The sequence below is a fragment of the Pongo abelii genome, chromosome 21 (genome assembly GCF_028885655.2).
Source record: "Pongo abelii isolate AG06213 chromosome 21, NHGRI_mPonAbe1-v2.0_pri, whole genome shotgun sequence".
NCBI lineage: Eukaryota > Metazoa > Chordata > Mammalia > Primates > Hominidae > Pongo > Pongo abelii.
Window position 1 is genome coordinate 47,791,892 of NC_072006.2, and position 25,639 is coordinate 47,817,530.

At 49.1% G+C, this 25,639-nt stretch overlaps 2 protein-coding genes across 7 annotated transcripts in view; both read left to right on the forward strand.

The window, feature by feature from the left end:
- L3MBTL1 (L3MBTL histone methyl-lysine binding protein 1) overlaps positions 1-5,557 on the forward strand; it is a 45,030-nt gene extending 39,473 nt beyond the window's left edge. For 2 of the 4 annotated variants that reach the window (XM_063720526.1, XM_054541789.2), the window contains one exon: positions 745-5,557. In XM_063720526.1, the coding sequence (XP_063576596.1) occupies positions 745-843 (99 nt within the window). In that variant the 3' untranslated portion in view covers positions 844-5,557. Of the gene's footprint in view, positions 1-708 lie in introns of all 4 variants that reach the window. The other 2 variants (XM_063720528.1, XM_063720529.1) reach the window with 1 other exon arrangement.
- SGK2 (serum/glucocorticoid regulated kinase 2) overlaps positions 1-25,639 on the forward strand; it is a 44,560-nt gene that overhangs the window by 6,347 nt on the left and 12,574 nt on the right. Inside the window, 9 exon segments of one of the 3 annotated variants that reach the window (NM_001131480.1) lie at positions 11,578-11,715; positions 19,104-19,162; positions 19,707-19,756; positions 20,302-20,359; positions 20,539-20,622; positions 22,008-22,139; positions 23,251-23,363; positions 23,664-23,700; positions 24,681-24,767. In NM_001131480.1, the coding sequence (NP_001124952.1) occupies positions 19,127-19,162; positions 19,707-19,756; positions 20,302-20,359; positions 20,539-20,622; positions 22,008-22,139; positions 23,251-23,363; positions 23,664-23,700; positions 24,681-24,767 (597 nt within the window). In that variant the 5' untranslated portion in view covers positions 11,578-11,715; positions 19,104-19,126. 3 annotated transcript variants of the gene reach the window in all.

A 25,639-nucleotide genomic window follows, 5' to 3' on the forward strand; every position in this document is an offset into this window, starting at 1 on the left:
TTTTTAATGACATTTTTAAAAGTCTTTCAGAATGTGGTTTTTTGGATTTGTCTGGTTGCTTTCTAGTGGTGTCACTTAACTTGTTCCTCTATCCCCTGTATTTCCCATGAACTGAAAGTTAGATCCAAAGGCTGGGTTAGAGTTAGGTTAAATTTCTCACTGTCACTGTCTCTGTTTCTCTCTCTGTGTCTCTCTGTCTCCCCCTGCCCCCCTCTGCTTTTGGCAAGACTAGTTCCTAGGTGACACTATGTACTTCGTACTGCCTCATGTCGGAATGCACACAATGTCTGCTTGTCTTGCTGTCAGCAGCACTAAGGTTGACCAATGAGGTCATGTGGGGACAACAACAGCAGGTTTCTCAAAGCCACTGTCTGTGAGGACTCAAAAGACATTTTGCGGATACAAATGCTAAACCTCAGACCAGTCAGCAGAAAGAGAGAAAGAGAACAAGTGTGTGAACACGGGGAAACCAGTGGCTGTCTTTCTTTCCTTCTCCGTCCCCATTGCTGTCTTCCTTTTTTCCTTTCTCCCTCCCTTCTCCTTTCTCCCTGTCCTTTCTCTCCACCTCTCTCCTTCCCTTTCTTCCGCATATCCTTTACTCCTACTCCCCTCCCCCATTCCCCATGCGCACCCCTCCCTTTCCTTCACCCCTGCCCTGTGACCCTTTCCACCTTCTCCACTTTCCACCTCCCTCCCGCAACCCCTCAGATGATTGACGGCGAGGCCTTCCTTTTGCTGACACAGGCGGACATTGTGAAGATCATGAGCGTCAAGCTGGGCCCAGCCTTGAAGATCTATAACGCCATTCTCATGTTCAAAAACGCCGATGACACCTTAAAGTGACTGGCCCAGGGCTGGGCCCTCCTGCGGCCCCTGCTTGGCCTCCCTCTCCAGCTGATGCTTTCTTCCTGACCTGAGTTCCTCATACCCCACACGTCCCCATGCTCCACCTATGTCTGACCAGGGCTGGTCCTTCCTAGAGGGTGCATGGGAGCTGAGGAGCCCTGGGGAGGGTAAGGCACCCAGCCCCAAGTCCTAGAGCTCATTCGCCACCAGGCTTGTCAGTGAGGGCGTGACTGGCAGGGGCATTACTCATGGAGTCAGTTGGACTGTGGCAGCCTCACAGCCCCAGTGGACTTTTATTTTATTACCAAAGGGTCTTTTTCTTGGCAGTTGAGGAGAGACTAGTAGAGCAGCAGTCCTTCAATCTGAGGCCCCTTTCCCTTTTTTGGTATCTCTGTGTACTTTTCTCTCCTTGGCTCCTTTCCTCCTGCCAAGAAGTGACCCCACCGCAAACGTATTTACTCCTGGAGGTACCTCCTCCCTTTCTGTCTGCTGGTTTTGCTGCCCTCATTCTGCTGCTTCGTTTCCTGGGCAGTGCCCCAACCAGACCCCACTGGCTCTTCCCCCTGAGGTATGTGAACCTCGGAAACATGTTTTCATAAGATCCCTTGGAAGTCTCTAGCTGCCTTTCTCTCTTTTGCCCAGAATTTAGAGATTCTGAGCCAAGATGCCTTCCTGAACTTACCCAGTTCTGGACCAGTTGGCATTTTAGTATCCCACGCCAAGTCCAAGTTCCAGCAGAATGAGCAGGTGGCTAGAGCCTGTTTTATAGATGGCAGAGGTTGAGGTTCCACTGCTGTTTTCCATACACCCTTCATGTGTTGAGTCTGGGAAGGAGTAAGCCTAGCCTGCCAGTAGCCTAGGTTAGGAGACCAGCATAAGGATTTGTTAGACAATCTCGGGTCTTTGGCCAGAGGGGCAGCTCCAGCAGGCATAGTGGTGCCTGAAGTTAGGAATAGTGTCCTCTCTGTAGCCTTGGACCTCAGCCAAGGTATTGCCCATGGGGTGATGGCTCCAGGCCTGCCAGGCCTTCTGCCATGAGAATGTAGCACTCTGTGTAGCACACACCCCCATGACATCATTCAACCTGTCCCTTAAATGTTGACCACTAGCTCTTGCAGCATCTTACAAAGATGACTTGAAGTTGGGAGTTAGGAAGGTGAACTTTTCTATCTGAATTCTCTGGGTCCCTGAAGCCCTCCTTGCCACTCTCCATCTGTCTTGCACTGCCAGCCGGGCCCCTGCTGGGGCTCTGGGACTTCCACTTCTCGGTCCACATAGGAACCCAGCTTCCACTGAGTCACTGCCAAACCTGCCTCCCAGCCTGGGTGGGAAGGGGGAGAGCCACTGGCAGGAGCCAGCCCCACATGGAGGTGAGGAGCCACTGCCAACCTCCTGTGCTCAGGTGCTGATGTGGGCCTGAAGAGTGTGGGGCCGGTGCCTTCCCCCAGACCCCTTCTCTCAATCGTGTGATGCGTGTGTGTGTGCACGTGTGTGTGTGTGTGTGTGTGTGTGTGTGGCACTCTCAGAAGTGTTTGACAGGGTGCAGATGTGAGGCTCAGTGTTGGGAAAATGCCAAGGGCTATTATCATTAAAATTTGAAGCTTTATTTTTCCCTTAGAAGTGGGAAACCCAGAGCTCTGTTGATTTCCTACAACAACCCAGTAGGGGCCTCTCTCTCCCATGGGCTGGACAGCTTTTTGAGGAAGCCATTCAGCTCCCACAGTTGAGCTCCCACAGGGCTTCAGGTGTCCCTTCCCTTTCAACTGCTTAGAGGCAGCTTTGAGCACAGCCTTCCTGGAAGGAAGCTAGGCAAGCCCTGCCACACAGCGAAGGTTGGGTTTACAAGGGTGACACTGGTACCCCCTTGGCCAAGAGTAAAAAAGAACAAGTCTAAGCCTTGCTTTTATCTTGGTTGTCTGGGTGGTGGCAGAACTCATCAGCTCCTTATCCTCAGTCTGTTCCTCTAAAAGATGAGAGATGTTCACTGACTTTGTGTGGTGAGAAGGCAGCAAGTACTCACGGCTGGTGCTGTGGGACCTCATAGCTTCTAAGGAGAGAGGCTGGGAGGGTCTTTGCCATCGGATCTGCCAAGCACCTAATGCTTGCCTGTGGTGAAGGCAAGATGGACCAAGGGCCTTGGAGAAAAGGGCTCCCAGGCCTCTGAACTTTGAGGCCTCAGCACTTTCTGCACTATTGTCAAACTCTTTGGAAAGAAACCAAATCATTAAAAAGTAGAAAGAAATCTGCCTCTTGTCTGCCCTACTGCCCCTTTACCCCCACTCTGTCCCCAAATGATATTATTGCACCTTGACCTGGGAATGCAGAGAGGGGAGGGAGTTGGCAGAGATTCCTGGTGCCCTCTGCCCTCCTAGCAACAGGTGCCACTTATATTTTGGCCCCTGGCAGCCTCGCCCAGCCCCTGATCATCCCAGGCCTAGGGCAGTTAGGACCTTTCTGTTTATTTTCTGAAGCAGAGAGAATGATCTCAGAGTCTGCAAATGAAGCCTTTTTTGCACTTTCATTCACATGCACTTTGGTGGGGTTACATTTTTGTACTTGCCTCTTGTGTGTGCACATGTGTGTATGTGTTCTTTAAGAGAATCTTCTGGCTTAAGCTAAGGTGACTCTTGAGGGAGAAAAAGTTACAAACAAAATGTGGTGTGATTTGTCAGTGTATCAAAACAACATAAATAAACTTGAACAACTGATATGCAGCCAGAGTCTGTTTCTATTTTCATGATAAAACATCCAGAGAACACAAAATGATTATCAGTAGTGGCATTACTGAAGAGACTAAAGTGTTCTCTTTGTTGTTAGTTGGGGTCCTTATAGTTTTTAAGGAAAGAAACAAAGAATAAGGATAAATGGGTATCTGTCTGCATTGAAAGTGTAAACAGTGGGAACTTCCAGAGATCAGTGTGTAAAAGGGCCCGATCCTTAACATTTGATAAATGGTCAAGCGCAGAAAATTCAATGAAACCTCTAATTTTTAAAATAATAATATCAGGCTGGGCACAGTGGCTCACACCTGTAATCCTAGCCACTTTGGAGGGCCAAGGAGGGAGGATCGCTTGAGGCCAGGAGTTCAAGACCATCCTGGGTAACGTAGCTAGATCCTGTCTCTATTTAAAAAAAAAAAAAAAAAAAAAGTATTTTTAATGGTGGCGTATGCCTGTAGTCCCGGTTACTTAGGAGGCTGAGGTGGGAGGATCACCTGAGCCCAGGAGTTCGAGGCTGCAGTGAGCTGTGATTGCACCACTGTGCTCTATCCCGGTGCTCAAATAAAAAATGAAAACATCAAACTTTCAGATGGGGAAATGTCAACCTGAACAGTTAGATTTTGTTAAGCTTCCCAGAGACTACAAGCAGGTGGGAAGGTGGCATCTTTCCCACCTTAAAGTGTTTGATCACTTTAACTGCTTTCTTGTCAATATCCTTAATTTCTTTGCCCTGCTGCTGTTCCAGATCACTTGTCTAGAAGCTCCAACCATGGAGCTGTCCGAGAGCGCATCCTCTCCACACCACAACTGGGAACCTACCTGACTGAGATTGGTGCCGTGATAGACTGGTAGTCCCTGGCTTCAATGTGAACTGAACCCTCAGGGCTACCCAGGAAGCACGTAGGGTCTGGGGGCTTTAGCTCTGACTTCCTTTTTCATGCTTCTCAAACCTCCTACCCCATTGTCTTGACAGATATCCTTACCATCCATGTCACAGAGAAAGTGGAAGTCATAGGAAGAAACACCTTCACCTTCCTGCCATCTCATCTGCATGTCTCCTCCCACCCACATTCATTCTGTTTCTTTCCTATTACAGTGGAAGACTTGATGCTTCCACTTGTCAGAAGCTAATCTTCTACTAGCCATGGCTGCAATAAAAGGAAAAGAAACATTAAGAGACAGGAAGAGGCTTTTGGACATTTAAAATGGGATTACGGAGATAAAAATTCAACACAAGGGTCAAAAGATAAAGTTGAGGGCATTTCCCAGTAGGCAGAATAAAAAGAAAAAGAGAGGCCGGGCCTGGTGGCTCATGCCTGTAATCCCAGCACTTTGGGAGGCCGAGGCAGGCAGATCACGAGGTCAGGAGTCTGAGACCAGACTGACCAACATGGTGAAACCCCATCTCTACCAAAAATAAAAAAATTAGCCAGACATGGTGGTGTGCTCCTGTAATCCCAGCTACTCAGGAGGCTGAGGCAGGAGAATTGCTTGAACCTGGGAGGCAGAGGTTGCAGTGAGCCAAGATCGCACCACTGTACTCCAGCCTGGGTGACAGTGAGACTTCACATCAAAAAAAAAAGAAAAGATGAGATGAGAAATGGGAAAGAAGAAAATATCAGACGACTAGTTGGAGGCCCAAATATATGATTAATAGAAATTGTAATAAGAGAGAAGCGAGAAAACAAATTATATCAAAAACAAACAACAAACTTGTACACTGAAAACAACAAAACATTGCTGAAAGAAATTCAAGAACACCTAACTAAATGGAAAGAGTTCTGTGTTCATGGCTAGGAAGACTTAATATTGTTAAGATGTCAATATTACCCAAAGATACTTACATATGCAATGCAATCCCTATCAAAATCTCCGCTGATTATTTTTTTCTTGCAGAAATGGAAAGACAGATCCTTAAATTCCTATGGAATTGCATGAGGCCTCAGATAGCCCAAACAATCTTGATAAAGTATAACAAAGTTGAAGAACAAACCGATTTCTTTCTTTCTTTTCTTTCTTTCTCTTTTTTTTTTTTTTTTTACAGAGTTTTGCTCTCCTTGCCCAGGCTGGAATGCAAAGCCACAATAATCAAAACTGTGGTACTGGCATAAGGACAAATAGACCAATAGGATAGAATTCAGAGTCTAAAAATAAGTCCATACATCCATAACCAATTGATTTTTTTTTTTTGAAACGGAGTCTCGCCTTGTCGCGCAGGCTGGAGTACAGTGGCGCGATCTTGGCTCACTGCAAGCTCTGCCTCCCGGGTTCACGCCATTCTCCTGCCTCAGCCTCCTGAGTAACTGGGACTACAGGTGCCCGCCACCACGCCTGGCTAATTTTTTGTATTTTTAATAGAGATGAGGTTTCACCATGTTAGCCAGGATGGTCTTGATCTCCTGACCTCGTGACCCACCTGCCTCAGCCTTCCAAAGTGCTGGGATTACAGGCATGAGCCACCACGCCCGGCCTAACCAATTGATTTTCAGTAAGAATGCCAAGTCCATTAAATGGGGAAAGTACAGTTTCTTCAACAAATGGGTCTGGGGTAACTGGGTTTATACATGTAAGAGAATGAAGTTGGATACCTACCTCACCCCATATTCAAGAATTAACTCAAAATGGATTGATGACCTAAATATAAGAACTAAAACTATAAAACCCTAAGAAGAAAACATAAAGGTATATCTTCCATGACCTTGGAATTGGCAATGAATTCTTAGCTATGACACCAAAAGCATAAGCAACAAAAGAAAAAACAGATAAATTGAACTACATGGCTGGGCACAGTGGCTCACGCTTGTAATCCCAGCACTTTGGGAGGCCGAGGTGGGCAGATCACGAAGTCAAGAGATTGAGACCATCCTGGCCAACATTGTGAAACCCTGTCTGTACTAAAAATACAGAAATTAGCTGGGTGTGGTGGCACATGCCTGTAGTCCCAGCTACTCGGGAGGCTGAGGCAGGAGAATCGCTTGAACCCGGGAGGTGGAGGTTGCAATGAGCCGAGATCGCGCCACTGCATTCCAGCCTGGGCGACGGTGCGAGACTCTGTCTCAAAAAAAAAAAAATTGAACTTCATAAAAATTAAAGACTTTTGTGCATCAAAGGACATTATCAAAAAAGTGAAAAGCACCTACAGGATAGAAGAAAACATTTGCAAATTTTACAAGGGTTTAACATATGGAATATATAAAGAACTCCTAAAACTAAGTAACAAAAAGCCCAGTTAAAAGATGGGCAAACAAATTGAATAGATATTTCTCCAAAAAAATACATACAAATGGCCAGTGAGCCCATGAAAAGTTGCTCAACATCATTAGGCATTAGGAAAATGCAAATTAAAGCCACAATGAGATATCACTTTCTACCCATTATGATGGTTATAATTTTTTAAAAAAGGAAAGTAAAATGGTGAGGCTGTGGAGAAATTGGAACCCCTGTACATTGCTAGTGGAGATGTAAAATGGTGCAGCTGCTATGGAAGAGAGTTTGGCATTCAAAGCGTGATGTAGGCTGAAAAAAAGAGTTTGGCAGTTCCTTCAAAAGCTAAGCATAGAACTATCATATGATTCAGCAATTCCACTCCTAGGTATATACCCAAAAGATTTGAAAACAGATACTTGTATGCCTATGCTCATTGCAGCATTATTCACAGCAGCTGAAAGATGGAAACAACCCATGTCATCATCAACAGAAAACAAAATGTGGTCTATCCATTTAGTGGAATCTTAATTCAGTCAAAAAAGAATAAAGTTCTGATACTTGCTACAACTAGATGAACCTTGAAAACATGCTAAGTGAAATAAATGAGGCTGGGCGCGGTGGCTCATGCCTGTAATCCCAGCACTTTGGGAGGCCAAGGTGGGTGGATCACGAGGTCAGGAGTTTGAGACCAGCCTGGCCAACATAGTGAAACCCTGTCTCTACTGAAAATACAAAAAATTAGTTGGGTGTGGTGGCAGGTGCCTGTAATCCCAGCTACTTAGGAGGCTGAGGCAGGAAAATCACTTGAACCCGGGAGGGGGAGGGTGCAGTGAGCCGAGATCGCACCACTGCACTCCAGCCTAAGCGACAGTGCAAGACTCCATCTCAAAAAAAATAAAAAACAGACACGAAAGAACAAATATTCCACATATATGAAATATCCAAAATAGGCAAATGCATAGAGATGGAAAGAAGATTAGAGGTCACCAGGGACTGTGAGGAAGGGGAAATGTGGAATCATTGCTTAATAATTGCAGTTTCTCTTTGGGGTGATAAAAACCAATTTTTTATTAATTAAATAGATATGATGTTTATACAACATCATGAATATACTTAACGACACTGAATTGCACACTTAAAAAATGGTTACAGTGGCAAATTTTATATTTACCACAATAAATTTCCCTTTAAAAGAGGAAGACATAGGATCCAGGAAGCAAGACACACCAAGGAAAGAGACAAAGAGGATTTGCAGGCCAGTCACGGTGGCTCACGCCTGTAATCCCAGCACTTTGGGAGGCTGAGGCAGGTGGATCTCTTGAGGCCAGGAGTTTGAGACCAGCCTGGCCAACATTGCAAAACCCGTCTCTACTAAAAATACAAAAAAGTAGCTGAGTATGGTGGTGCGCACCTGTAATCCTAGCTACTTGGGAGGCTGAGGCAGAAGAATTGCTTGAACCCGGGAGTGGGAGGCTGCAGTGAGCCGAGATTGTGCACTCCAGCCTGGGCGACAGAGAGACTCTTATTTCAAATGAAAAAAAAGGTGGAGGTGGGGACGGGTTTCCAGAGTGATGGGAAAGGAAGGGCCAGGTTCACCTCTGGACAGCTGTCTAGGTGAGAGTAGGAGGATGAACAGCTCTAAGAAAAATGGGGGAAAAAAAAAACCTGAAACTGATATATTAATGTATCAAGAGGATATTTTAGCTTTATCAGAGAGTTATATACACATAATTATACATAATTCTCTAATAATTATATATATTGAATATGTTCAATTTCTAAAACCAAATGAAGCAAGTATAAATTCAGGAAAAGCTGAAACGTGTGTTTGGATAGGCATAATCTAAGTATTCATGTTCCATAGTAGGAAAGAAGCCACTTGAAAATGTTTTAAACTGAAAAATGGAAGAATAGAAGTATAAGACTATTAAGATACATGGAGGTAAATACCAAAGAAAGCAGCCTAAAAAGATGAGGAATGGGGCAAGGAACTGATCTTTTTCATTATTTGATTTTACACTTTGTACAATTATCACTTTCTAAAAATGTTTCCAAAAGGCAAACTGGGGCCCATATCTGGGCTATGTATGAGCTCTGTTGCCCAAGAGTCTCTTAGCCCATGTGGGTAGTAGATTTTTCTCTGGTGGCCCTGTGTCTGTTATTCCCTTTGCCTATGGGTGAATTTGCAGGTGGGAATAGGGCTGGAGCCAGACTAAGGACAGAAAAGTGGTCTGAGGAATGTCAAAGTGAAGGGAATATTTCTGGAGGTAGATTTCCATTGGTTAAGTCTCTTGCTTTCCCCTTATGCCTGAGAACATGACTTTGACCTTCATATCCAAACAACAAAGTCCAGCCAGGGAGGGTGGGAGGGGAAAGAAGGAAGAGAGGAAGACGGGAAGGAGACGCATATCTGCAGTGGCCTATCTACACATATCTGCACGAGTGACCTTGGCTATTTCCTGCAGTATCATTAGGGGGAAGGGCAAGTTTAGCACTGCTGCTAGCCACGTTGGTTGGCACAACTTGTTGCAGTCATTTGGTAGAGAGTTCATAATTAACCCAGCACTCACACTTACAGGAGTTCATCTGTCAGAAATACTAGTGGAAGGCCACAGGATATTAAAGCAGAGATGTTTGCTGCAGCCTTGTTGGAAATATTGTGAAACTGCTAACAGTCAAAATGTCCATCAGAAGGAACAGTGAATAGGGAATAGGGGTTGTGAAAACTCCACACTATGAAGTGTGGTGCAGCTGCTTAAAAGATGTATATATGAAAAAAAGTGAATTACTGATGGCCCATTTTCTGGAAAAAAATGGATGCAGTTATATAGATTAATACATATAGATTAAGATTAATATACATATAGATTAAGACATAGACAAAAGTCTGGAAGGATTGTCACCCTTTTTTTTATTTTGAGACGGAGTCTCGCTCTGCCGCCCAGGCTGGAGTGCAGTGGCATGATCTTGGCTCACTGAAAGCTGCACCTCCCAGGTTCACGCCATTCTCCTGCCTCAGCCTCCCGAGTAGCTGGGACTACAGGCACCCGCCACCACGCCCGGCTAACTTTTTGTATTTTTAGTAGAGACGGGGTTTCACCATGTTAGCCAGGATGGTCTCGATCTCCTGACCTCGTGATCCACCCGCCTCGGCCTCCCGAAGTGCTGGGATTACAGGCATTAGCCATCGCGCCCAGCCGGATTGTCACCCTTTAGTTAACAGCAGCTCCCTCTGGAAATGAGATTGAAGATGGGCTGGAGGGAAAGCTTTCACTTTTTATTTGACATTCTTCTGTAAGTTGGAATTATTTGATACACTTTATGCAACCAATACCAGTATGTGGGGTGTTTGAGGTGTTTTTTAACCAGCTCTGGAAGAGCAGGGGAGAGGGAGCTTGGTGGCACAGCAGCAGCAGCAGCAGGAGCTCTGGAAAGGGGCAGGACCTTGTGCGCTGCCCTGATTTGCTCTGTGTACTTGGGCCAGCCACCTCCCCTATCTGGACCAGGGCCAGACACATGCTGCTATGTGTGTTGGTGGAGGTGGGGTGTGTGGCCATGCAGGGCTCCTCCAGAGCACAGCAGAGCAGCCGGTGTTTAAGGCACCAGAATTACCAGAAAGTTGTTGACATTTTAATGGAAAGGCAATGGAGGAAGCAGTGTGAAAGTCAGCGTGCTCAGGAAGGGTCACTGGGCAGAGCTTTCCTTACCTGTCCGGGGTCCAGGCCCTGCCTGTGCCCTGAGTTAGAACCCAGGGCCGGCCAGGCGCGGTGGCTAACGCCTGTAATCCCAACACTTTGGGAGGCCGAGGCGGGCAGATCACAAGGTCAGGAGATCGATACCGTCCTCGCTAATGAAGTGAAACCCCATCTCTACTAAAAATACAAAAATTAGCTGGGCGTGGTGGCGGGCGCCTGTAGTCCCAGCTACTCGGGAGGTTGAGGCAGGAGAATGGCATGAACCTGGGAGGCGGAGCTTGCAGTGAGCCGAGATCACGCCACTGCACTCCAGCCTGGGTGACAGAACGAGACTCTGTCTCAAAAAAAAAAAAAAAGAACCCAGGGCCTGGGAAGCTTTGGGTCAACCCCCAAGAAAGCCTTCCCTGTTCTCCAGGGTGAGCTAATCTCTGGTTCCTGAGCCTCAAATCTCTGAAGGGCAGAGTGGGGCATAGGTTTCAACTCAGCTGTGATTCTCCCAGAATGGTGCCAGGGCAGTGCTAGGTCGGGTAGGCTCTGGGTGGCAGTCTTTGGCTTAACATAAGAAATTGCCAGAGGCTGGCTCAGGGGGAAATGAGCTGCCCAGCCTGGAAGTTTCCATGAAATGACTGAACGTAGAGGCTGGTGGCCCCCATTAGGAAAGGGGTGGAGGAGAGTGTTGTGTGAGACCAACCTTTCAGTTGCTGGTTCACTAGGTTCCAAGCGAAAGGGAAGATGACTCAGCGGAGGGAATCAGGGAAGGCTGTGTAGGAGTCAGCATTTTTAAGCTGGACCTTGAGAGAGTGAGGCAGTTCCAGTATTGAAAGGGACTTCAGAAACTGTCCCTCTAGTAGGACACACCATCCATCACCAATTCACATGAGGCTCAGGGAGCTGAAGTCAGTTGCCCATGGTCACATAACAAATTGTGCTTTTAAAAATTCAGAGAGTCCCCCAGGCAGGGCCCATCCAGGAGCCAGTGGGTGCAGCCAGCTTGGTAATTCAGGTCCAGTGGTTAATTAGTAACTGGAAGGCCCCGAAGCCAGCTTCCAGCAGGCAGGGGTGGGAGGTTGAACTTGAGCCGGTTTGGGAGCCAGGAGCTAGTGGGTGACAGGTCGTTCCTGACTGGGAAGGTTGCTTGACAAGTCAGGATTGTGCCTCCAGTCAGAAAGACCATGAAGAGAGAGAAGAGGGTAGAGCCGTGCATGGGGCTGCTCCCCAGGACCTGAGCTGGAACCTGGAGTTTTCAGGTGAGAGGCTCACCTGTGAGCACGATACCTGCCTGCTGGCCTGTTGGTCTCCAGATTGACTAGTTACCTAGGTAACATCTTTCCTAGTACCTGTTTACTTTCTTTCCTTCCTTTCTTCCTTCCCGACGTCTTTCCCTTCTCCCTCCTTCCTTTCCTTCCTTCCCTCCCAACTATCTGCTTTCTCAGCTGCCTAATTTTCTTCCTCCTTAACTAACCAACTTACATCCTCACTTCCTTCCCACTAACTTCATTTTTTCCTTTTCTAGCTTTCTATTGTCTTCCTGAAATTCCAGGCCGTGGGCTCTGCAGTCGGATGGCCTGGGTTCAAATCCTGGTTATGTCATTTATTAACTGTCTTGATCATGTCACTTCCCTGTCGTTGCCTCAGTTTTCTCTTCCTTGAAACAGGGATGATGATAGTTCCTAACCCGTGGGGTTGTGGGAACAAAATAAGATCAAGTTGGCACTTGAACTGGGCAGGCGTGTAAATGAACAAGTTACAGTGAAGACAGGGACAGCAGCAGGAGAGGGTGCATGGGATCGGCGGGTCATCTGGCTTCCAGGAAAGGCAATGAGAACAGGTGAAAAGGTGAGCTGGAAAGGCCAGGTTTGTTGGGGAATGTTCCAAGGAAAGAGAACTGTGTGACACTGTCCCACCCCCACACCCCATTTGGCAGGGCCAGGGAGCTGTAAGCAGGTCCATGTAACAGTGGGACAGAGGGAGGCAAGTCTGGGCTGTGGCAAGTTAGGAAAGGGACAGGCTTGAGGACTCATGGAGGGGCTTGAGTAGAAGTTTGCGGAGTCTGAAGAGTTAGGAGAATATATTGATGTCCAGCTTCTGGCCAGAAAATTAGAACACCGTGGTGCGAGACAGAAGAAAGCCTTAGGAACTGAGGGCTGCTTAGGCATGGGGGTGGGGTGTGATGGGCCCAGTCAAGGTGATGGGGGAGGGTGTGATGGGCCATGGGCATGCCAGATTGCCACCAGGAACTCGGTACTGGAATATTAACTCAACAGCAATATCTTGAGAAGCTTTACACAATAGTATAAAGATAAAAGTTAAAATAACCAGCCTGGCATGGTGGCTCACGCCTGTAATCCTAACACTTTGGGAGGCCGAGGCAGGCCGATCACCTGAGGTCAGGAGTTCGAGACCAGCCTAGCCAACATGGTGGAACCTCGTCTCGACTAAAAATACAAAAATTAGCTGGGTGTCGTGACACATGCCCGTAATCCCAGCTATTCGGGAGGCTGAGACAGGAGAATTGCTTGAACCCAGGAGGCGGAGGTTGCAGTGAGCAGAGATCGCGCCACTGCACTCCAGCCTGGGCGACAGAGCGAGACTCCATCTCAAAAAAAAAAAAAGTTAAAATAACCTAACCTAAGAACCCACTGTTACCTTGGGTCATGACCCTGCAGTCTTTTTTTGGCAGCTGTACTCACAAATGTGTATGTGCATACATGTCTTTTGTTTTTCTTTTACAAAATTGGTACCCCTACAACACCTACTATTTTGAAACTTGGTTTTTGGCTTGATATTGTATCACGTGTATGTTCCTGTTTTGGTTTATATAGGTTTTATATAGTTTTTGGTTGTGCAATTTTCCACTTTATATATGTACCAACATTTATCAATTCATTTATTGATTCATTAGTCAAACATGTACTGGGCACCTACTATATTCCAGGCCCTGTGCTCAGTGCTGAGGATTCAATAGTTGAACAGGAAGTATTTGCCCTCCTGGAGCTGATGTTCTAGTTGGAGATAGAAAATAAAAATTAATAGATACGTGATAAGGCATCAGTGCTACAAAGTAAAATATAAAGGAGACAGAATGTATAGGGAATGAGCAGGACTGGTATCAGAGTGACTAACCAACCTGGTTGGCCCAGGACTATAGCGGTTTTAGCACTGAAACCCATCAGTCACAGACAAACCAGGATGACCTGTCACCCGTAATCAGTACAAGCCTCTCCAAGAGGTGACTTTAAGCAGAAACCTCTATGACGTTAGTGGAAAACAGCCACGCAGATGCCTGGGGGAAGAGTGTTGTAGGCACAGGGAAAACTAAGTGCAAGGGGCTGGAGGCCAGAGAGCACTTAGTGTGTCTGAGGGACAGCAAGAGAAAGCAGAGAGGCTGAGGGCAGTTAGGAAGGAGGGGAGTGGAAGCCAAGGAGGAGCTGGAGACAGCAGCCAGGTCATATGGATCGATCTCATAAACCATGGTAGAGGCTTTGGATTTTTTTTTTTTTTTTGAGATAGTCTTGCTCTGTCACCAGACTGGAGTGCAGTGGCGTGATCTCAGCTCACTGCAACCTCTGTCTCCCGGGTTCAAGCGATTCTCCTGCCTCAGCCTCCTGAGTAGCTGGCACTACAGGCACGTGTCACCACGCCCAGCTAATTTTTGTATTTTTAGTAGAAACGGGGTTTCACCATGTTGGCCAGGATGGTCTCGATCTCTTGATCTCATGATCCACCCACCTTGGCCTCCCAAAGCACAGGGATTACAGGTGTGAGCCACCGCACCCAGCTGAGGCTTTGGATTTTAATTCTAGGTGTGTTGAGAAACCACTGGAGTTTTTGAGCAACTAAGGCACATGATTTGATTTACATTTTAAGACTCACTGTGGCTTTTCATGGAGAAAGATTGTAGTGGGTAAATGGAGAAGCAGGGAGTCAGTGGAGAAGCCATTGCAATAATCCATGCAGGTGACGATGGGGGCTCAGGCAGGGTGGTTGCAGCAATGATGGTGAGCAGCAATGGTTTCTGGATATATTTTGAATGGAATTTCATGATGGAGTGGAGGCGGAGTGAGGGTGCAAGCTTTCTAGAATGAACTCAAAGTCGCTGGCTTGAACTTTTGAGTAGGCGGTAGTGCCATTATTGAGGCTGAAGACTGAGGGAGGAGCAGACTGGGGCAGAGTGGAAGGAATATGAGTCAAGACCTTTGTTTTGGACATGTTAACTTCAAGATACCAGCCAGGCGCGGTGGGTCACGCCTGTAATCCCAGCACTTTGGGAGGCCAAGGCAGGAGGATTGCTTAAGCTCATGAGTTCAAGACCAGCCTGGGCAACATAGTGAAACCCTGTCTCTACAAAAAGTACAAAAAAAATTAGCCAAGCCTGGTGGTGTGTGTCTATAGTCCCAGCTACTCAGGAGGCTGAGGTGGGAGGATAGCTTGAGCAGGGGACGTAAAGATTACAGAGAGCCTAGATCACTCCACTGCACTCTAATCCGGGCTGCAGAGCTAAACCATGTCTCAAAAAAAAAAAAAAAAAAAAGATTGAGATGCTTTGGCCGGGCATGGTGGCTCACACCTGTAATCCCAGCACTTTGGGAGGCAGGGGTGGGTGGATCACATGAGGTCAGGAGTTTGAGACCAACCTGGCCAACATGGTGAAACCCAGTCTCTACTAAAAATACAAAAATTAGCCAGGCGCGGTGGTGAGTGCCTGTAATCCCAGCTACTCAGGAGGCTGAGGCAGGAGAATCGCTTGAACCAGAAAGTGGAGGTTGCAGTTAGCCGAGATTGTGCCATTGCACTCCAGCCTAGGCAACAGAGTGAGACTCTTTCTTAAAAAATAAATAAATAAATAAAGATTGAGATGCCTCTAGACATCTGACTAGTGAATTGTCAAGGAAGCAGTTAAATATTTAAATCCAGAGTTCAGGAAAAAATCAGAACTAGGCTGGGCGCAGTGGCTCATGCCTGTAATCCCAGCACTTTGGGAGGCCGAGGCAGGCAGATCACTTGAGGTCAGGAGTTCGAGACCAGCCTGGCCAACATGGTGAAACCCCATCTCTACTTAAAAAAATACAAAAATTAGCCGGGTATGGTGGCAGGCGCCTGTAGTCCCAGGTACTCAGGAGGCTGAGGTGGGACTGTCACTTGAACCTGGGAGGCAGAGGTTGCAATGAGTTGAGATAGCGCCACTGCACTCCAGCCTGGGTGACAGAGCAAGACTCTGTCTCAGAAAAAAAAAAAAAAAAAAAAGAAAGAAAGAAAAAAAAAGGAGAATCAGAACTAGAGAGAGAGATTTGGGAACTGACAAGTATAGTTGGTTAAACCATTAAAATGGTAGCAATCAACTAAAGAACAAGTACGTGTAGACAGAAGCCCAAAGACTAAGCCCTGGGATAGGCCTGTGTTTAAGGATAAAGAGAGGAGGAAAATCCAGCACAAGAGATGGAGGAAGAGCAGTCAGTGAGCTAGAAGGAAAACCAAGAGTTCCTAAAGCCAAATGGGGAACATGAGTGCACCAAATTCTTCAGAAGAGTTGAATAAGATGAGGATGAGGAACTCATCACTGGCTTTGGCACATAGAGGTCACTGGTCCACGGTTTCACTGAAGTGTTGGGATGAGAGCCTGTTTGGAACAGGCTCAAAAGAGAACAGGAAGAGGAGTGGAGACAAGGAGTCCAGACAACTCTTTCAAAGAGTTTAGCTGAAAAGGGGTACAAAGAAATAGGACTGTATCTGGACACGGTATATGGTCAAGAGAGGGAGCTCTTGCAGCTGGCAAGCGTTCTGAAGTGCTCTGTGGTGGGACACTTAGGTTACTATTAGCACAATTATTTTGCTGTTATAAATAGTGCTGCTGAATGAAGGCCACATCAGGATCTTGTTTTTGAAAAGTAATGTCCTTGTTCTGGGTATGTGTTTTGTCAACATGACATCCTGCTGATCATGAATTGGTTCCACATTTCTATTTTGTTCAAGATGGAAGGCTTTGATACTGTGCACTCAGGTTTTCTCTGGTCAACACTTCCAGATCCTCTGCATTTCAGAGCCCACAGAGAACCCCTGAGGCCCCTGGGCTCAGTTCCCTCCCTGACCAACTTTCTGGGCCCTAGCCCCATGTGTCCCTCCCCTGTAGTATACTGTAGCCACACAAAGTTTGAGAAGGGCAGGGGCTGTGGGCCCATCAACTCCTTTATTCCTGAGAACACCTGCCCACCCCTTGGGATCCTGGGGAGAGGAAGGGACCCTGTGAGAACCTAATGACCGCCCCAGGCAGCAAGGCCTTCATGAGCCAGGGTGCTCTCTGGAACCGTTTCTTACACAGCAGAAGAGTCATGGGCCAACCAGGCCTGCCCTGAGGACTGGGCCAGAGCCCTTGAGGGGCCCGCAGGGAAAGGCCCAAAGGACCAAGTGCTCAGTAAAGACCAAGGCAGGCTGGACTGAGCTGGACACCCAGGCTCCAGGTTCCTTCCTCTGAAACATCTGCAGGTTTTTGGGAGGCGAAAGGCTCTCAGCTGCCATGGCTGATGTCTGTGGGACTTTTTCTTCAGCTCCAGATGGTCTACACAGGGTTCATATACACAGGCCCCCTAGACGCACGCATGCGCACACGCGTGCACACACGCGCACACACACACACAGACACACACATACACACACACCCCAGAGTAAATTCACTGATATACACCAATATGAACACAGACACACAATGACTTACCTATACACACATATTAACAGACACCCATACTGCTCTGAACACACACCTTCAGACAGCCACACAGACTCACACTCACCCACATACACACACACTGACACAGCACATTCACATACAAAGATACACACTGATATGTACTACACAGAGACACGCTGAAACACATCCATATACACACCACACACACTGAGATACAGTGACACACACACTGAGATACAGTGACGCACACAGTCACAGATGCACAGACATATGCTGATGTAAATGTACAAATGTGGTCACACTGACACGTACATGCAATCATCTACGCAGACTCATACAAACGGACACAAATACCTGAAATACAGAGCCACAGACAGACACACACGGAAGCACTCTATGCACAAAACACTCACACAGTACACACCATGCCGCACACACCCTGACCCAAACAGTCTAACAAGCCCTGAGGGTCTCCAGGGCTGCCCTGGGGCTACTGCCCACCCTCCCACCGTCCCTGCTAGGGTGAGATGGTGTTCCCCAGGGAACAGAAGTCTCCAGTCCCATCTTAAGCTCTGCTGGATCCCGCGTGACATCAACTAGCCCCCTTGCAGCTGCCGGGAGCTGTGAGCTCTGTGCTGGGGCCAGGCCGGCACCGGGCACAGACACTTAGGCCCTTGTTGGGAGAACAGAGAGAGGCTCTCTTGTCCACTGCCTGTCTTCGATTCCAACTGCTGGTTCTCCTAGAGGCCTCTCCTCAGACTCGCAGGTATGTGAGACCAGGGAGGCCAGGTCCTGGCCGAAGGGCCATTGGGGTCAGCCCAGGAGAGGGTGTGGCAGTGTTGTGGGCTGTTTGCAGGAGCACACATGTCTGGCATTGGCTAGGGGCAGGCTGCGCTTCCTTAGCAGTTCTGCAGCTTGCTCTTAAGGCTTGGCAGGGCTGGGCCTCTCAGGGCAGCCTGGGCTGGGGGATCCTCTCAGTTCCCCTTCACTTTCTCTGTTCCCAAGAAGGCCTTGAGGTTGGTGCCTCCAGGACCCCCCCGCCTTGTAAAGACAGGAAATCTCTACTCAGAGAGGCTGGGCTGCAGCCCAGGCCCCACAGTGGGCCAAGACTAAGGTCTTGAGATGCACAGCAACTGGGCTCTCAGGTGAGATCTCTGCTCTCAACCTTTGCCAAGCAAGGATGAGACTGTGGGGCCCCAGGCAATCTGTGGCGGGGCCTGGGCACCCTGGCCTCCTCTCCCCTGCAGGGTGGAAGCAAGGAAGACACTATTCCTGGCCGCATAGATCAGCTGGTCACACCTTCTGTCGTTTGGCCCCGAATAGATATTGGCCAGTCTTGAGTCTCTCTGTGGCCCCAGCCCAAGGCTTCCAGGGCAGCTGCCTTTCCTGAGGCGTTTGGCAGAATTCCTTGTGGCAAGGAGATCATAGCACAGAGCCCAGCTGGGAGTGCGCACAGTAATTCAGGCTTGCCATTGTTCCTCTATGGGAGTCCGGAGAGCCCAGCCTGCGCTTCACAAGGCTATGTGGCCTTAGGAAGGTCCTTTTTTAGGCCACAGGCCTTCCACCTGTGAAATGGGGGATGAGTTCAGACTTTATGCCCTGAAAAGGTCCTTCCAGCCCTGGCCATCTTGGACTTCTGGAGCTACCCTGGCTCACAGGGGTCTTGTTGCCCTGGGTGTCCCCAGTTCTTGAGAAGAATCAGCCTGGGAGGGGCCACACCCATCCCCCTTTATCCCTTCTGAGATGTTTGTTAGGAAGTCTGGGTCCAGGGGATATCATTTCTTGTTCCATCCGTGCAGGGGTTGCTTTACCTCTGGGGTAGGAAACCCTCAGGTGGTGGCACATGCACAGGTAGGGGAGGATGGAGAGGGCAGTGGTGCCTGAAGCCCTGGATGGGCGGAGCTGACCCCCCAACACCAGCTCTCTCATGCCTGCTCCTCCCTGTCCCCCCAGAGCTGCCTGATCATTGCTGCAGAATGAACTCTAGCCCAGCTGGGACCCCCAGTCCACAGGTGAGTGGTTCTTGGCTCCCCACCCATCATCAGGGGGCTCACTTCTTCCCGAGGCTAAGGAAATCTGTGGGTCCCAGACAATGTCAGGGGCTCAGAGGGTTACTGCGAGCACATAGAAATGAGCCACTTGCAGGGTGAATAGAGTAGAGATTGGAAATAGGGCTTCAAGATGAACTGGAAAAATCATGAGATTTGTCATGGAGACACCTGGGTTCTATCCCAACCTGGTTGTCTGTGAGACCCTGGTCAACTCCTCTCTGGGCCTCAGTTTCCTCGCCTATTCAATTAGCACAACAGCCAGCTGCCTCCCAAGGTTGTTTTGAGAAGTGGGTAAGATGGTGCATGAGTGGATTTGTGGGTGGGTAGAAGGAGGGAGGGAGGGAGGGAGGCGGGCAGGCGGGCAGGCGGGCAGGCGAATAAAAAGGAAAGAAAAAGGCAGGCAGACCTAGTAGAGTTGTTGGAGAAGGGATCAGGGCCTGGGCCAGGAGAAAGCGAGGTAGCCAAGGAGTAGGGATCTGCTGATCGTAATCACTTCTTTCTTTAGCCCTCCAGGGCCAATGGGAACATCAACCTGGGGCCTTCAGCCAACCCAAAGTGAGTTCTGGTCCCTCAAGCACCTTTCCTACTTGACTCGCCTCATACCTGGCTCCCCTTGCCTTGGGAATAAAATCCAAATTCTCTGGTTTAGCATTCAAGACTCTCTGCCATCTGGGCCCAGGACCTTTCCCCAGCTTTATCTCCCACAAATTCCCCAGCCTCTGCCCATGCTGAACCCTCTTCCTGCAATGCCACTGAAATGTCTGCATTGTTAGCAACTCCCCACACTTCAGGCCCTTCTGAGGGGCTTTGGGTACCAGAACCCTGCCTTCTATGTAGGCCTTCTGTGCAGTATGTCTGGTTTTATCTCCACTCTGCCTGTTGTTTAACTTGAATTTGAGTTCCCCTGGGGCCAGGGTGAATATTACAAGCCCTCTCCTGGCTGGGAGAACATGGGGTTCTTCGGGGGTGAGGAGGCATGGCTCCTGGAAGGCTCTCTGTATTTCCCCACTCTAAAGTTAAAAAGAAGCCCAGATTTGTTCTCACGCACCAGGTTTCCAGACCTCGCAAATGCTTATCTGTGTTTTTCCCTCTTCCCCCAGTGCCCGGCCCACGGACTTCGACTTCCTCAAAGTCATCGGCAAAGGGAACTACGGGAAGGTGAATGACTTGGTGAGGGTGGGAAGCCTGGGTCTTCCCTTCTGCAGCCTCTTCCAGCCCCTGCTGCCACTTGTATGTGTGAAGAGAGAGCGCTTGCACCTGCAGACAAAAGCAGCCTTGTAGTGCTGTTGGGAAGTCCAAAGTCACCTACAGGGCCTCAAATTCGTGTTTCTGCTCAGGTCCTACTGGCCAAGCGCAAGTCTGATGGGACGTTCTATGCAGTGAAGGTGCTGCAGAAAAAGTCCATCTTAAAGAAGAAAGAGGTATCAGAGCTTGGGCACAGGCGTTTCTTCTACTGCTTCTCAAACCCCAGCCTAGGGTGGCTTTCAAAGATGGGTCCCACCTCTGACAGGTCCATGGGGCTGGGTGCAGAAGTGGTCACAACAAAGGGCAGAGGGGACGCGGTATGCAGGATGCTGGCCCTTCTGAAAGAAAGCAGGCCAAGCCACCTCACCACAGGGCTTTCAGGAAAACCAGCCTGGCTTTGCCTTCCCCTGGGAAATGCAGGCTCCACGACGGACAAGGCTTCTGCCTGCTCCAAGTGCCAGGCTCCCCATCTGTATAATGTGGAGCCCCACTTTATTCTCTCTGAAGACCCTTCATGCAATCAGGCCATATGGCTGGAGTGCAGTAGTGCAATCACAGCTTACTGCAGCCTCAAACTCCTGGGCTCAAGCAATCCTCCCGCCTCAGCCTCCCAAAGTGCTGGGATTAGAGGCATGAGCTACATGCACAGCACATCAGGGACTTCTTTTTTTGTTGTTGAGACAGAGTCTTGCTCTGTCACCCAGGCTGGAGTGCAATGGCACCATCTCAGCTCACTGCAACCTCCGCCTCCTGAGTTCAAGTGATCTCATGCCTCAGCCTCCCGAGTAGCTGAGATTAAAGGCACCCGCCACCACTCCTGGCTAATTTTTGTATTTTTAGTAGAGATGGGGTTTTGCCATGTTGGTCAGGCTCCTGGCCTCAAGAGATCCGCTGGCCTCAGCCTCCCAAAGTGCTGGGATTACAGGCATGAGCTACCACACTCAGCCCCATCGTGGATTTCTTGATGCCTCAGCTGACCTGCGTTCCTTTAACACCTGACTCCATTAGTAGGCCAGAACAGGCCCAGAGAGAGTTTTGCATAGGAGATCAGGGGACTCAGAGAAAAGGGTGATTAATGTTGACAAGGTCTCCATAGGGAGTGGGAATGGGAGGTCTTCCTGAGGGAGGCAGCGGTGCAGCTGGCCTTGATGGTGGGATTCTGATGGTCTGAAAAGAGGGTGCGACATCCAGGAAGAGGAAATAGCACGAGCAAATGCATGAATATGGATAGTGCGTGGCTTCTTTCCCTTAGGAACTCATTTATGTAGGCATCACACATGCTTTGCTTTTCACTCCAGGGGCAAGAAGCTCTGATACAGGGGCTAGAGCTGTGCCCACATGAACTAGCTTAGGATGAGGCTGACCACCCTGAGCCCTGAATACTAAGCAAGGAACTTGGGCCTGGCTCTAAGGGCAATGGGGAGCCATTGTGGTGTTTGAGCAGGGGCATGAGAAAGTCCTGGGTAGGATGACTTCCAACCACAAGCTTATATTGACTGAGCGGGAATAAAAGGGGCTGTTGTGGGCTGTGACATGGACCCCTCTCTTTGTGACTCCACAGCAGAGCCACATCATGGCAGAACGCAGTGTGCTTCTGAAGAATGTGCGGCACCCCTTCCTCGTGGGCCTGCGCTACTCCTTCCAGACACCTGAGAAGCTCTACTTCGTGCTCGACTATGTCAACGGGGGAGAGGTGGGTGGGCCCACAGGGAGGCTTCCCTGGGCTGGCTCTTAGCTGGGAGCTGTCCATCCCACATGCCCACTGCATGCCAAGTTCTGGAATGATCTCACCTCATCTTACAATAGACCCATTTTGTAGCTGAAGAAACTGAGGTTCAGAGAGGTAATCATTTGCTCAAGGCCACCCAGCCCATACCTGGTAGAGTCAGGACTTGAATTCAGGTCTGTTAGACTCCCCACCATAATGCTTTCTTGCCTTCCTCATTCGGAGTTGCCCATAGACGCACTTTGATAGACCTGGGAAAGGTCAATGCTAAGAGGAGCTCGTGGTCAAGGTTTCTAGTGCTCCCATTTTACCCCATAGGCCACAGGGTGGGATTGACTGGTCACTGTGGTAAACAGAGACCTCAGGCCACCTGGTGACCCAGAAGCACAGCTGGGACAAGCGGGGCTCCCTCCTGGGCTTCACTCTGTCTCTCTGGTCAAGATGGCAAAATGTAGTGGGGCTCCACTCAGTGACCCCAGATTTAACCTGCGTGACCTCATGCCCTTCAGAATGATGCCAGGAGGGGAGTTTTTGTCCTGCATCCCTAAGTGAAGGGCTTTCCATGCCGGCAAAATAGTCCAAAAACATTGGCCCATGGGTGGAGCTAACCTGAGCTCAGTCTGACAGCCGTATCATCTTATCGCCTGGATTGATGGAAAAGCATAATGTTTGAACCACGCAGGTTCAAATGCCAGCTCTGCCAATTATAAGCTACGTGACCTTGGGCAAGTCGCCTAACCATTCTGACCCCCCCCCAGCTTCCTCTTACATGAAACTAGCATGACATTTTTACCTTGAAGGTTGTCATGAGGATTAAATAAGAGATGTGGAAGGGCCTGACTTGGAACCTGGAACACAGGAGGTGCTTAAGCAATGCTAACTCATCTCTTCTTCTGCTGACTCTTTGGACACCCAGGACTGCTGTGTGGGGCAGGGGCCAGCATGCACTCTTTTGGTAGGAAGAATGCTGCAGGTCAGAGAGGGAGTGAGCTCGCAGCCACACAGGGCGGGGAGCAGGTGCACCCTAGCCCTACAGCAGCCACCCAGTAACTCCTGTCACACTCCTCCTCCTCTCCAGCTCTTCTTCCACCTGCAGCGGGAGCGCCGGTTCCTGGAGCCCCGGGCCAGGTTCTACGCTGCTGAGGTGGCCAGCGCCATTGGCTACCTGCACTCCCTCAACATCATTTACAGGTGAGGCCTGCCTGTGGCTCAGAGCCAGCCAGGACCAGGCCCTTCTTGCTCCAACAGCTAGGGGTTGGTGTGGACCCTAAATTCTGATGAAATTCTGGTGGACTTGGTCCCTTGTTTTGGGTGGGGTTGGAGTCTCCTCCTCCGAGGTCCAAGTACCCAGCCTTCCTGGGCTCTCCCTCTGCATCTCTGGGAACCTCCATGAATAGTTCTCGTGCCAGGACTACCCCCCCGCCCAGGTCTCCAATTCTCCTCACTAAACGGCTGAGACACCTCAAGGCTCTTTTCCCTTATTTTCTGCAGGGACCTGAAACCAGAGAACATTCTCTTGGACTGCCAGGTTGGTGTGTGTGTGTGTGCGCATGCATGTGTGTGTGTGGACATGGTTGCACAGGTACATTATCTGACCATGAGTCTGTGTGCATGGGTGTGCGTGCATTGTACATGCATGCATATAGGTAGAGGAGGCATTTGAGCATATGTGTGTGTGTGTGTGCCCATGCACATGTACACACATGCATATGTGCACATGAGACTGTACATGTATATATGTGCATGCATGTATACAAGGGGGCAGGGGTGGAGCCAGGTGGGGGCTAGTGTCTTAGACTGGGCTCCATGGAAACAGACTCTGAGATGGAGAGGAGGCAGAAGCTTTATTGGGGAACATTCTCAAGAGATAACACTTTTAAAGGGGTAAAAAACCAGGATTGGGCAAAGGAAGAAGCTCACCTGCATTGTGGTTGCCAGTGGGGCCTCGGCTGATCTTGCAGCAGGGAGGAGGGCCTGAGCTGGGATGGCTCTCTAGGATTGTCCCAAAATGAGGCAAAGAGGATGGGCCTTTGTGCCCCTGGATGTGGATTGCTCCTAGGGAGGGGGCATAACTTTGGGTGCGGGCAATGTTCCAGCAGCAGGGGGATGGGGATAGGCATGGTTCTTCTGTACCCTGGTTTCAGAAGAGGGATCCAGGCAGAACCCCACAGTATCTACTCACTCTACCTTCCTGCCCAGCTGCCACAAGGTGTGATTTCTTTCTGAGTCCCCAGCCTCTGTGTAGGGGTTTCTGTCCACAAGCTGCCACTGTTGTAGGGGTGGGTCTGAGTTTGTGATGAGCTGTGGGTAGACAGTGGAATGCATGTGCCCACCTGGCCCCCTGTGCTGCTCCTGGCATCCAGTCCAGGAGCCCTGGGTTGGAGTGGAGCCTCCAGCCTGTGCCTGGGCATCAGATCCCACAGCTGTTGCCCTGGGGTGTGGCATCTGGGCTTTGGGGTTAGGCCTGGCTCATACCACCCTCCAGCCCATGTCCTCCCTCATTCTCAGGGACACGTGGTGCTGACGGATTTTGGCCTCTGCAAGGAAGGTGTAGAGCCTGAAGAGACCACATCCACGTTCTGTGGTACCCCTGAGGTAAGCGTAAACATCCCAGGAGAGGGGAGGTCATGAGTGGGTGAGGCCACAGCTCCTGATTAGAGCCAACAGGTTACAGTGAAGGGGACTCACTCCTTTGACCCAAACACTTGTCCTGAGTTGGCTGTACACTGAACCTTGGTTTCCTCATCTATGTAATGGGGGCACCAGCTCTAGCACTGCTGAGACCCAGCCAGCTAGCCGCTGGTGAAGCTCTACTGCAGTGCTATCCAGTAGAAATAGAAATAGAAATGCAGGCTGGGCGCGGTGGCTCACGCCTGTAATCCCAGCACTTTGGGAGGCTGAGGTGGGCGGATCACCTGAGGTCAGGAGTTTGAGACCAACCTGGGTAACATGGTGAAACCCTGTCTCTACTAAAAATACAAAAAATTAGCTGGGCACGGTGACGGGCACCTGTAGTCCCAGCTTCTCGGGAGGCTGAGGCAGGAGAATTGCTTGAATACAGGAGGCGGAGGTTGCAGTGAGCCAAGATTGTGCCACTGCACTCCAGCCTGGGCAACAAGAGTGAAACTCCATCTCAAGAAAGAAGAAAAAAGAAAGAAATGCAAACCACATAAACAACTTAAAAATTTCCAGCAGCCACATTTAAAAAGTAAGAAAGCAACAGGTGAAATTAATTTTAATGATGTATTTTATTTAACCCAATGTATCCAATATTCTCATTTCAACATACCATCGGTATAAAACTGGTTGAAATATTTTATTCCTTTTTTTTTTTCTAACCAAGTCTTGAAAATCTGGCATGAATTTTAACACTTACAGCCCATCTCAATTTGGAGTAGCCACATTGTAAGTGTTCGATAGCCACGTGCGGCCAGTGGCTGCTGTATTGGACACTGTTGATGGGCAGG